This window comes from Melitaea cinxia, chromosome 12 (assembly GCF_905220565.1).
Source record: "Melitaea cinxia chromosome 12, ilMelCinx1.1, whole genome shotgun sequence".
NCBI classification, from domain to species: domain Eukaryota; kingdom Metazoa; phylum Arthropoda; class Insecta; order Lepidoptera; family Nymphalidae; genus Melitaea; species Melitaea cinxia.
The window spans coordinates 15,954,017-15,967,473 of record NC_059405.1 but is presented as its reverse complement, the minus strand read 5'-3'; the positions used below and the strand labels follow the sequence as shown (position 1 = coordinate 15,967,473).

At 35.6% G+C, this 13,457-nt stretch overlaps 1 protein-coding gene across 1 annotated transcript in view; it reads left to right on the top strand.

Moving 5' to 3' along the window:
• Positions 1–11,287, top strand: part of LOC123658291 (WD and tetratricopeptide repeats protein 1) — a 66,817-nt gene extending 55,530 nt beyond the window's left edge. The window contains exon 14 of the mRNA XM_045593728.1: positions 10,837–11,287. Coding sequence (XP_045449684.1) covers positions 10,837–10,981 — 145 coding nt within the window. The 3' untranslated portion in view covers positions 10,982–11,287. The remainder of the gene's footprint in view (positions 1–10,836) is intronic.
• Positions 11,288–13,457: the final 2,170 nt, after the last annotated feature.

Here is a 13,457-nt window from a genome sequence, read left to right as displayed (position 1 = left end):
CATGTTTATAATTTTATAAATAGAAAAATATTTAGCTTAATCATAAACGATCAGACAACGACAAATGTCTGTACGAACTGTACCCTTCTCAGAATCGAGCATCGAATAATACAAGCCAGTCGTCAAAGCTTTGATCAAATAAATAGCAGTTTTAAATTGGAATATTTTAAACAAAATAACTACCTATAAAAATTGACTAGCAAAAAACCGATTAATAAATCTCAGTTTTCTTTAAATTCGATGCTAATAATAAATAATCTTAAAATTTTCCTGATTCTTTTTTGAAAAATCTTTAAAAGTTTGATGTTCGGCTTATTGAAACGAAATTATAAATAAGTAAACGCTTCACACTCAACGGCCCTCAGTAGGAATTTTTCCTTTGTCGCAGATAAGGAACAAGTGTCCAGTCCATTTAATATATTTCCATGCATAATTTTAAAAAAATATTAGCATTCTGCGCTCCTTCTCTATATTTAACTATAAAAGTTACGAAATTTCATACTCCTCCGTCCGCGCAATCTTCGTAAAAAGGGGTACAAAGTTTTTTTTTCACGTATTAATATATAGATTTATGACATACAAACATCAACCACAAATAGTGTTGAATAGAGTAAATTTTATTTATATATATGTTGAGCATAGTTGATCCATACAGTAATTATTATTTTCATAATGAAATTGAACATGTGATACATTTTTTAATCTTCAAAGCATATTTCAAAGCTAACACCTATATTCTAAAAAATGTAATTGAGAGTTAAGACGGTAGTATATTTTTAAGAGATAGAATTGAAAATAAGTTTACGACTATAGTTTAGACTATATCTTAGTTTATTCAATGAAATAGTAAAATATGTTTGCATATCGAATGTTTTAATTGCCGTTTATTTTCCTATTAACATAAACTTAAATTATAATAACATAATTTGTAGTATTTGGTAACATATTAATTCCAACACTGACATTTTATGGGTCGAAATAAAGCTGCCTCCCTTACACCTGTTAATGACGAAATTAAAGGTATGCCTGCGGTACAGCAGGTGTGATTATTGACCGCGGTTTTGACAGGTGGGATCACTGATTAGCAGAAAGCTATGAGGTTAGTGTTTCAAGGTTAAACATACAAATATATATCTTATATATAAAAGTCTCACGTCACAATGTTAGTAACCATAGTCCACCGCCACGGCTGGACCGATTTTTATGAAATTTTGTGTGCATATCGGGTAAGTTTGAGAATCGGCCTACGTCTATTTTTCAAAATCCTAAGTTACAAAGGGGGGGGGGGATTAAGGAGGTTAATAATGTGTGGCAAAACAGTATTTGTTGGGTCAGCTAGTATATGTATATATATATTAGTATCCTAGCTTTATGCTAGCCTTTGATTTTTGGTTTATTCTCTCGTAAATATGGGGAAAATAAAGTAAGAAAATTCTAATTCAGAAGTTTTGACTTCAAACTACGAAATAAGTTTACTATGAAATATGGATTAAGTTTGTTATGTAGCGTTCAAAACGCAGCGTTCTAATAACCGCTCCCTATAAAGAACGTCTAGTTCGCTATCATAGATAAATAATATTCGATAAAGGAACTCGTGTTTTACATAACAAAACCTAGTTGCGCGGGAACAAACATATATGCTAGTCTTTACATTGCATATATATTGTTAAACCAAATAAGGACATACAAGAACAAACTAGACCTTTGTTGTCTATTCCTAATATTATAACTTTGAGTTATATTGTTATATTAATTCAACATAACATTAATACATAAAATTTAGAAACCCCGTTGGTATTTAGCTGTGTTCTCTTTTGTCTTTATTGTATATTAAAATAAAGCTATAATTATTATTTCCAAAAAAAAATTTGGCAAGGGCCAACTTATCTTTGAAAGATCACGATCGTTAGCGATAGATATTTGATAGCGATCGTTACATATGATAGAGAAATTATCTGTCAACCTGCATTGTAACAGCGTAGTAGAAAAAGCTCCAATCCTCATTCTATATGTGGAGATATACAGCCAGCAATAAATTGTAGGCTATTATACAAATATCTTCTCCAACACGGAGAAAGAGGCCTATGCCCAGCGGTGGAATGTTACAGACGTCGATAAAGCTTCTTTACGATTAGGAAAAATCAAGATAATATGTATGTGTATTTCAGCAATCAGTTCCACGTACATCTTATCGGTACATCAGATCTAATTGACAAATTAATTTGGACTGATTATTTTTTATATCATACCGAATTTTGTTCTCTGAACGACCACTGCACGCGATCCGTTAGAAAAAATTCTTAGGTTTTTTGAAATTTTAGCATCTTGTTTCTTCGTATTTTTAAAGGGTTTAGATATAAAAACGCGTTCTTGTTATAAATTTTAAAAAAATCAGGGTTCGAAAAGCACTTTTTAATTAAATATATATGTATATACTAGCTATTGTCGTGCAAATAATTAAAAAAGGTTATAGTGAGCCAACCTTAAAAGATAGATATATGCTGTCGCGGACTTTTTTTAGAACTTTTAAAGAAAATCAATTCTGTCATACATTATAACTGTTTTTACAGCGCACGCAGCGAAGCTCTCAAAAGGAAAAAAGAATCCCCGATTTTGAAACATTCTTCAGTGGTGCTCCGCTCCTTTTGGTCTTATCGTGATGAAATATAGCCTATAATCTTCCTCGATAATTGGGCTATCTAACAATAAAATAATTTTTCAAATCGGACCATTAGTTTCTGAGATTAGCGCGTTCAAACAAACAAACAAACGCACCAAAATAAGTAAAAACCGATCGTCAATCATGTTGAAGTTGTTTCAAAATTAAAGTTTATATATAATTTAAATAATTAATTAATTTACAAAAAAAAAGGAGCAATAACGATTTTTTTGTTATTGATGCCGGTAGAGCAAGCATTTATCTATAAAATGATAAATAATTTATGTGGAGTAATTGTGAGGTTTTTCCTAAAAAGGAAGGCAAACATCTTATAACCTTAGAGTACTAATATATATGATTTCATTATATAAAGATGGCAGATAAGGGTCCGGTACGTCTGATAGTAAGCAGATACCCTAGCTCATGGTCGCCAGCATTACAATCGCATTACCGACGTTTTCCCGACCCTCCCCAGAAGCTCCAGCCGGACCTTACTTACATGAACACAACATTATTTGACAGCAGTATTATTTAGCTGTGATCTTCTGTAAGATCGACACACTCCCTTTTTTATATCACTAGGTCGGCAAACAAGCGTACGGCTCGCCTGATGGTAAGCGGTTACCGTAGCTTATAGACGCTTGCAAAACTAATAGAAAATTATATAGAATAAGAAGCATTGCAAGCGCGTTGAAATGAAATGAAATCATTTATTTCGTCATAAGGTGATATACACACTTAACGAAAGTCAAAATAATGTCAATTACAGAAATAATAATACAAATAAATTAAAAAAAGAAACTCGACAGTAATAAAAGAAAGTTAAGGCAGCAAAAAAATCAAACAATGAAATAAAAATTTATATCTTAACATTGGGTACAAACACTACAACCTTAGGTAATACCCAGTGTTATGTGCAACCTTAATTTAATCAAAATAATCAACATATTAAGTTACTTAAAATTTCTAATGTCTCGGTAGATATTATCTTCCTATTATGTTTTTTTTTATGTCACTAGGTCGGCAAACAAGCGTACGGCTCACCTGATGGGGAGCGATTACCGTAGCTTATAGACACCTGCAACACCAGAAGCATCGCAAGCGCGTTGCCGACCCAATCCCCAATCCCCAGGAGCTCTGGTCACCTTACTCACCAACAGCAACACAATACTACTTGAAAACAGTATTATTTTGCTTGTCCTCGGATTTATTAATTATTAATTAAGTTATTTATATTACAATAAATAAGACAAACTAATGTCCCTAGTGTAGGCCGAGAGAAAAAAAAGCCGGAGGAAAAAAAACTCTCGGTACTCTTTCAAAAATTTAAAGTCATATACAAGACAAAATGTAACAGTATGACCATGATAATCAGGATGTTGCCGACCCTATCCCCAATTCCCCAGGAGCTCTTTTCACCTTACTCACTGCAAGAACACAACGCCTTTGAGAGCAGTATTATTTAGCTGTGATCTTTCTATAAGGTCGTAATACTCCCAAGTCGAGCTGATTCAAATTTCGAGCAAGATATTTCCTACTGTGCCCTACTTCAATAAAATTAACATAATATATTATATACTATATCATATATCACCACAGGTATAAAAATCATTTACTTTTTTTATGTCACTAGGTCGGCAAACAAGCGTAAGGCTCGCCTGATGGTAAGCGATTACCGTAGCACCAGAAGCCTGCAACACCAGAAGCATCGCAAGCGCGTTGCCGACCCAATCACCAATCCCCCCAGGAGCTCTGGTCACCTTACTCACCAACAGGAACACAATACTGCTTGAAAACAGTATTATTTAGCTGTGATCTTCTGTAAGGTCGAGGTACTACCCCAGTCGGGCTGCTCCATATTTTGAGCAGGAAATTCCTGCTGTGCCCTACCTCAGTTAGAGTTTTAGTTTACTTTAAGAAATAAACTAAAACTCTTATCAAAGATTATCAGAAACTAACTTGACACAGATCATATCTATCTATCAAGCGCCATATTTGAAAGTATAATATAAGTTTTATCATTTTATTCCCCCCAATAAATATCACAACAAAAACGATGCGCCTGCGCACTCGAATATGAATTATTGAAAAGGCGACGGATTATACAACGTCTGAGTTCGCTGTAAATTAAACGTAAAACGGTTGTATATCTATCGTCTTTGACAGATTTTAATGTGATGATATTGTTTGAGAATCTGTGCAGTTGACAGGTAATATATATAAAATTTAGTTAATTATAAATTAGTTTAAAAAAATACTAAAGTGTGTGTGTGTGTGTGTGTGTGTGTGTGTGTGTGTGTGTGTGTCAGCGCGTGACTGGAGTTTACTTAGAAAGAAGGAATACCGTGACATTAAAGCTGCTCGTATATTGAGCTCTCTCTTTCTCTCTCCCATTCTTGCACAATGCGCGTTATAACGTCACTCTCGGTAGTAGGTCTCGTTATTGTTTCTTTGGTCTGCAGACGAATTTGGATTCCTGCAACCCCGGCACGGGCGACGAAGGTTGGACACCGCTGGTTTTTAGTGGGTAGTCCGGCATTGCACTTACCGCCGGGAGCCCCACACTCCCGCTGCCCAGCTCGGCGGCGGGGTCAGTTCGTAAATGCATTTTCCAGCGTAAAAAAAAGGTCTCGTTATTGTTTCACGTTGATTCCCTCTTTATAATTTTTCATACCACTTGCCATATATCGTTTCTTACGAAGTATACTTTAATTATTATAATAGACAAAAGTCAAACTTAATCTATATGGTATTTTCTTCTAAGAATAAGTTCCAATTATTTTTCTACATTTGGTGATTCACAGTCAGCAACAAATTATAGTCACTTCAGCTTTTCGCAGTGCATTGCTGGACATAGGTCTCCACAAGCCAAAAAATGGCGCGAATTCATGTGTTTTACCCATAGTCACTACGCTGGGCAGGCGGGTTGTTTAGCGCAGGGCAGGCGGGATGGTCACCGCAGGGCAGGCTTCGTCGCACTGAAGACGTTGCTGCCCATCTTCGGCCTGTGTATTTCAAAGCCAGCAGTTTGATGGTTATCCCGCTATCGGTCGGCTTTTTAAGTTCCCAGGTGGTAATGGAACTGTGTTATTCCCTAGTCTCCTCTTACGGCACCCACGGGAAGAGGAGGGGTGATTATATTCTTTCCTTCAGCAGAACAAATTATAGACTTATACAAATACCTTCTCCGACATGGTGAAAGAGGCCTATGCCCAGCAGTGGCAAAATTGTAGAAACATTATTGGCTGATATTATTGGCTTTTCTAAGAAAAATATAATTAGTGTTAATAGGATTAAGACGTCGACATTTATAATAAATAAATTATATTAGATGACAATTGTACAGAAACTGCTGGTGACCATAATTTCGTGACCAAACTCCTATAATCAAATACAGATAAAAAACAATTCAGCTCTTAAATGTATCCATGCAAGGTAATGCACAAATACTTGCAGCGCTATAGCTGTAAAAATATATGTAATGCAATATTTTGACTTATTACTTTCTAATGCACCAATTCCACCTATTAGCCATGCAGTTGGCAAATTTGTCTTTTTTTCCCACCTTATGGTAAGTGGTTACCGTAGCCTATGGACTCTTGCAACATCAGAAGCATTTCAAGCGTGTTGTTTATCTTACTCTTATTAAAGAATGTCTACAATATTTAGGAGTGTAGATGCAAACTCTACCGTCAACAGTACTACACTGTTGAAGGCGCGTCTTTACAAAATCTGTATTATATTGGTTACTAGTTTTTTGTAACTGCTTTCTAGAGAACTGTTGTATAGTTCTGCGTTTATTTATATACCTACATATGTTTTGTGTGAGCCTCGAGTTCATTAATTTCGAGTTCTCAAAATATCATCACTCGCTCACTCTCATGTCATCAAATCAGGGTAATCTCGACTGCGACAATAAGTCGACATAAGATTACAGCTAAAAAAATACTGCTATCAAGTAATATTCTTTGCCAAGACAGCCGGAGCTCCAGCGCCGCTATAGTCTCGTCATTTAGGTACTGGTAACTAAAAAAAAATGTTTAAATAATTGTTGTATTTTCATTCCTTGGAGCTTTTCCTATTAATATGATCACGTTGCTTAAGTTTTTAAAAACCGTATATTTTAATTATATTAATTTTTTAAAGATTTTTTTTTTTTGATGAATTCCGTTCTGTTCCGTTTTAATTTTTTTGTTAACTTTAAAAAATTATTATAAACAAAATATATTTTTCAAATGTAAGCAACGTGATTCTTAATACCCTACCTGTACCTACAATCAAATGGATAGTATATTTATTGATTTTCTGTTTATTAATTTATCATGTTTAAATTATATCAATTTAAAGCATTTTGGTCTTATAAGTAAAATGATATAATCTACAGATAATACAATTAAAAATAAATGTTAGTCGGCCATGTTAGCAACAAGCAGGCACAGGTACGAGTTGGCGGGAACGTACCTACGTAGACATCAGATGCGTTCAATAAATTGACAAGTTCCTTTTAAGGCTGTGCGCCATTAGTCCTGGTCTGTGTTAGATGCCTATAAATTGCCAGCCAATAATGTATTAAATAGAATATTCTGTTCTTCAAAATTCATTTTATTAATTGAAGTATATAATTTACTTAAATTTATTGTTGAGAAACGTTAATTTTTTTTTTTTGTATTAAGCACTCTATTTACTTTTTGATGTTTTATCAATGAGGTTGGTTTTTTCAATCTTGATCTATATTATAAACTTTTGAATGCTGTATTTTGCTTATCAAAATAAATGAGGTTAAAAAAATTAATAACTGCGTATTTTATTACATTGAAAAGCTTTTTAGAGGTAAACACTATTTAAAACATGTTCAGATGGAATTTCTGTGTGAATTTCGAAGTTCAAGTTCGTGAACAATAACACTCAACAATTTTTTTTTCTATACGTACATATTACTCTAATGTCATAGTAATTTATTTATTAGAGGTAGTTTTTTAATTAAAGCAATAATTATTAACTTTAGAAAATAACTATGAATTAGCGTTAGCATCAGTCAGTCAGTTCAGCCTATTGCAGTCCACTGCTGGGCATAGGCCTCCCCAAGTTATAGTTTGTTTGCGTTAGCATGCAATGAATTAGTATTACGAGTAAAATATTAAATATAATACATACATTAATTGTTAGTCAAAATTTCTGAAAAATTTATTTTTTTAACTTCTATTGTATTCACATACAGTCCAAAAATTCCGTTAGTCTAAATATCTCTCTTATAGGTAAATACATTTAGTTTAACTGAGGTAGGGCACAGCAGGAATTTCCTGCTCAAAATATGGAGCAACCCGACTGGGGTAGTACCTCGACCTTACAGAAGATCACAGTTAAATAATACTGTTTTCAAGCAGTATTGTGTTCCTGTTGGTGAGTAAGGTGACCAGAGCTCCTGGGGGGGATTGGGGATTGGGTCAGCAACGCGCTTGCGATGCTTCTGGTGTTGCAGGCGTCTATAAGCTACGGTAATCTCTTACCATCAGGTGAGCCGTACGCTTGTTTGTCGACCTAGTGATATAAAAAAAAAAAAAACATCGTCTACTTAATATGATGAATGATCTTCTTCGTAATATAGCAGTATAGCACCTCCTGATATGGTCGGTAGGTGTTGATAATTAAAATATTCTTTACAATTCTGAACGGATCCCCAATCGTTACTCAAAAGGGTTCCTCGCTAAATGGCCGGAGAGTCGTGTCCTTTTAGTAAGATATAAGACGCGGGCAGACGTTCAATCTAGTTTTGTAGCGCATTTAACACCTAGCTTCTTATTGAATGGAGAGATTTATTGTCCGGCGCAAGGGCGGGCACGATACTAGTCCTTTCATTCGACCTCATTCGGTTTTTGAAGGGAAACTTAGAATTTTTGATTCAATGAAACAAAAAAAAACACACACACACACAACATATACACATTTTTTACTACTAAAGTGGCAAAAAAGTACGTAAGATCCACCTGATGGTAAACGATTGCCATAGCTTAGATGCTGGCAACACCAGAAGCATCTCAAGGGCGTTGGTGACCCTAACCCCAACCCTTCCTAGGAGCTCTGACTGCCTTACTCACCATAGGAACACAACACTTATTTGTTACTAGGTTGTACTTGGGTACGAGTACAAGGTTGGTTGTACTTCTCCAGTTAGACTTTCCCATATTTTGAGCTAGATATTTCCCGTTTTTCCTTTTCTTAATGCAAATTTACTGTGTGGCTACGGTACTAAAGAATATAGCCACTTCCTCTCTTCCCGTGGGTGTCGTAAGAGGCGACTAAGGGATAACACAGTTCCGCTACCACCTCGGAACTTAACAAGCTGACCGGTGGCGGGATAACCATCCAACTGCTGGCTTTGAAATACACAGACCGAAGACGGGCAACAGCGTCTTCGGTGCGACAAAGCCAGCCCTGCGGGCATCAACCCGCCTGCCCAGCGTGGTGACTATGGGCAAAACACATGAGTTCACGCTATTTTTGGCGTAAACTTGTGGAGGCCTATGTCCAACAGTGGACTGTATAAGCTGTAATGATGAATGCAAATTTGTGAATTATTATTCAATGCATTCGTAAATACATATCTAAGATTCACGCATAGTTTTTGGTTTTACAATTCAACATGCTTATAGCAAAATTGATGTCCAGAGTCCAGACGAGTGTAACAAATCAATAATGACTGAGTGATTGCGGCTGAGATTACCACGTAAGATTCAATAACCCTCAACTATGGAATTGTTTTCAAGACTTTGAGATCGCTTCGTACGACGCAATTACTTAAAAAGTTATTTTTTAATCAGGACACAAAAATAAAAAGGATATTTTGCAAGAATTTTTAGCGGAGGATATTTTTTTTTATTGAGGAAAATTTTTGGTTGGGAAACAGCGATAAGCGATATATAATTATTGGGTAGAACATAATAAAGAAGAAAAAGAAATAGAGAAATCAGAAACTTATCACAAACCATTCAGAACACTGCCTATGTGTTTAATTTATTTTATCATTTATCAGATAACCGATAACAATAAATATAAAAACATCACAAAACAAATATATTTCATGAAGCGACAATGTCCAAGAATCCTTCTTCTACGTGGAAAGAGGCTTATGCCCAGTAGTAATATTTATATATCGTGACGTCAAAGAAACATGTCACATAAGTAATTATGCTCATACAATAAGCAAATTAACTGGTACTCTAAGTATTAACGATTGGGATATTTAAAAGTTGCACAAAGAGGTAGAAATAATATTTTGAATACTGAAAGAAACCCCAAAAAATCCAATGAAAGTTATTGTAATTAAAGTTTACTAGCTGTAATACTTTACTAAATATAATAATTGGAAATTATGATAAGCTGACTTTATTAATATTTAATTTAGAGTATATTTTATATTATTGAATGTTTCAAAGTAAAAATAACTTATATGTGTAATAAAATATGCTAGTGGTCGCGCAATGGTTGAAATTCGACCATAATTGAATTTAAATTATAAAAAACATGATTAAGGTTCTGTTGTCAAAGACTATTATATTTTTATACTATAATAATAAACAAAAGATTATATATGCGTGTGTGTCAACTACATAGGAGTATCTTATGTTTTTTTTTATTGGTATAATGTATTTTTTATGCACAATTAAAAATAAATAGTATTTTGCACTCCATCTATATATATCTATCTATCTACACAATACACACACGGTCATCTGTTCCTAAAGTAACCAACTTAATGCTTGTGTTATTGGTAACAGCCGACTGGTATAGCTACATTTTTTTTTTTGATAAAATACTTATAAATAATACATATATAAATATATAAATAAATATATGTATGATACCCAGACTCAGGGAGGGAACCGAACCCAAAACCCCCGGAGCAGAAAGCAGGGTCACTACAAACTGTGCCAACGGGCTAGTCAAAAACTATAAGTGTGCGAAATTTTATACTTCTCCGTCCGTTCTATTTTCGTAAAAAGGGGTAAAAAGTTTTTACTTTACATATTGATATATAGAATTAAAAAAATTTCTTATATATTATACAAGTGCTATCACAATAAGCAAGCGACATCGCATCGCATAATCAAGTGTCGCGAATAAATCAAACTCGTGCATGAACCTAACAATCACGTTTCATCACAACCTACCTGTTCCAGAATCGCTAAGAGACGTCGCCTTCAATGTTCCAAACGGATTCCTGAACGACGACTCTTCAACGTAACAAAATGGCATTGCAAGCTAAAACCGACCTTCTCTCTAAAAGATACAGTTGGATATTGTCTGGAAAATTCTGGTGGATAGAATGTTGTGTTTTAAATGCAAGGTCTGGTCAATAACAGTGGTGTAGGAGCAAAAACGTTGGCAGACTGGAACAACATTCCACTACCTTAGCTTTCCTTGGGGAATATTAGAGGCGCTCCTAAGCGAATGGTTAAAATTACTCGAGTTTGCACAATGTGGCGTACGAAGTTTTTTTTTTATATACAATTGTATCTTGGAAACGATATTGTTGCTGTGTTTGGTTATAATTGCTAACGATTTAATGCAAATAACGCTGGACTGGGAGTTTGGAATGACTATTAAAATTGAATATTTTGTGTTGAAAAAGTTATCATTTTAAATGTCAGTAACACTTCGTTAAACTACACAGGTCATCAAAAAAATCGACCCACCCACTTTTTGTTTAATATTTATCGATTGTTTCACAGATAAGCTGTTTCACACGTTTGTTTTTTATTTTGAGGATCGGTTACGATGTTTGGCATCTTATTTGTCGTAAATCTTATTGAACTTGAAGGTACTTAACCATTTCTTATACAGAAACACTGTTGAGTACTGATTTGATGGTTTTACATCGTAACAAATTCGAATCGTTCTTTGAGTCCGGAAGAACCCTTTGTAGGGATTACTTGTTAATAACGTTAAGTTTATTTACTGTGGCTGTATTTTGATTCATTTTGACTAAAAATAATGAACACTACAGAAGCTGAGGCGGCCCAAGTTGTGGCTTTGCTGCAACAAGGCATAAGTCAACGTATCGTGGCCAGGAGGTTAAATCTGAGCCGTTCTGCAGTTCGGCGAGTTTACCAAAGGTTTCTGGAGACTGGGCAGTATCGAAGAAGGTCTGGATCTGGAAGACATAGAGTGACAACTCAAAGAGATGACCGCTTTATAGTGTTATCAGCTCTACGGAATCGACACCTATCTGGTGTTGATCTCCAGCGACGCTTACGCGAAGATCGGGGGGTGGCTATAAGTGACAGTACTGTAAGAAGGAGACTTCGTGAGCAGAATTTAAGACCACATAAGCCAGCAACAGGACCACAATTGACCACAGCTCATCGACAAGCCAGACTTCAATTCGCACGTAATCATATCAACTGGACCATAGGCCAATGGGAGTCAGTTCTTTTTAGTGATGAGAGTCGAATGACTTTACACGGTTCTGATGGACGCCGTAATGTCATGCGACGGCCAGGTGAACGTTATACCCAGTGTTGCATAAGGGAAACTGTCAGTTATGGTGGGGGCTCTGTAATGTTTTGGGGTGGAATATCTTTGACTGGACGGACGGAGCTGGTTTTCATACGAAGAGGTGCTTTAACTGCTGCACGCTATATCACAGAGATCTTAGAAGACCATGTGATGCCTTATGCCGGCTATATTGGAGAAAACTTTGAATTAATGCATGATAATGCACGACCACACGTAGCGCGCATCACCACCGATTACCTTCAAGAGGTTGGCATTCGGGTAATGTCCTGGCCAGCAAGAAGCCCCGATCTTAATCCTATAGAGCATATGTGGGACACCCTAAAACAAAAGGTTAGAGCCCGTAATCCAGTCCCTACAACATTAGGAGACCTGGAAACCGCCATTAGGGAAGAATGGAACCGAATCCCTCAAGAGACCATTAAAATCTTGATAAGGTCATTAAAACGGCGGATGCAGGCCGTCATTCGAGCAAGAGGAGGGAATACGCAATATTAAATTGCAACAATTGTATGCATACCATTTAAGACTAAAAAACTAGAGCGTATTAAAAATTAATCAAAAAATCGTGTAAAATTAAAGATTCTGATTTTTAAATCAAAATCTTAAAAAAAAAACATTTTGATGTTTTAATTGTGATTAAATTGTTGTAAATAAACAAGTTCAATAAAACATTATTCAGTACTAAAAAGTTTTGTTGTGATTTGTTTAAAAAAAACGTGATTATCGGTAAAAACGCAGGTGGGCCGATTTTTTTGATGACCAGTTTATTTTAAATAAAAAGTATTGCCGTTAAATTTAATTTCGTTTGAGAAGTATTAGAGGGATATTAAGAAAGAAAAAAGGAAAATTAGGATTCATTAACAATTATTGTTAAGTTTTGGGTAAGACAGGGGGATGTAATATCACCGAAACTGTTTACCACTGCGCTAGAGGATGTTTTTAAGACCTTGGATTGGGGGGAACGGGGCATCAACGTCAACGGTGAATTCATCTCTCACCTTCGTTTCGCCGACGATATTGTCATCTTTGCGGAGACGCTGGATGAGTTAGGCCAAATGCTGGCCGGCCTAAACGAGTCCTCCCGACGTGTCGGTCTCTGTATGAACTTGGATAAGACGAAAGTTATGTTTAACAACCAAGTCATACCGATACCGGTATCGGTCGATGGTACCCTTCTCGAAGTTGTTCAGGATTATATTTACCTAGGCCATACTATCCAACTAGGCCGCAACAACTTCGAGAAGGAGGCCGATAGGAGGATTCGGTTGGGCTGGGCGGCGTT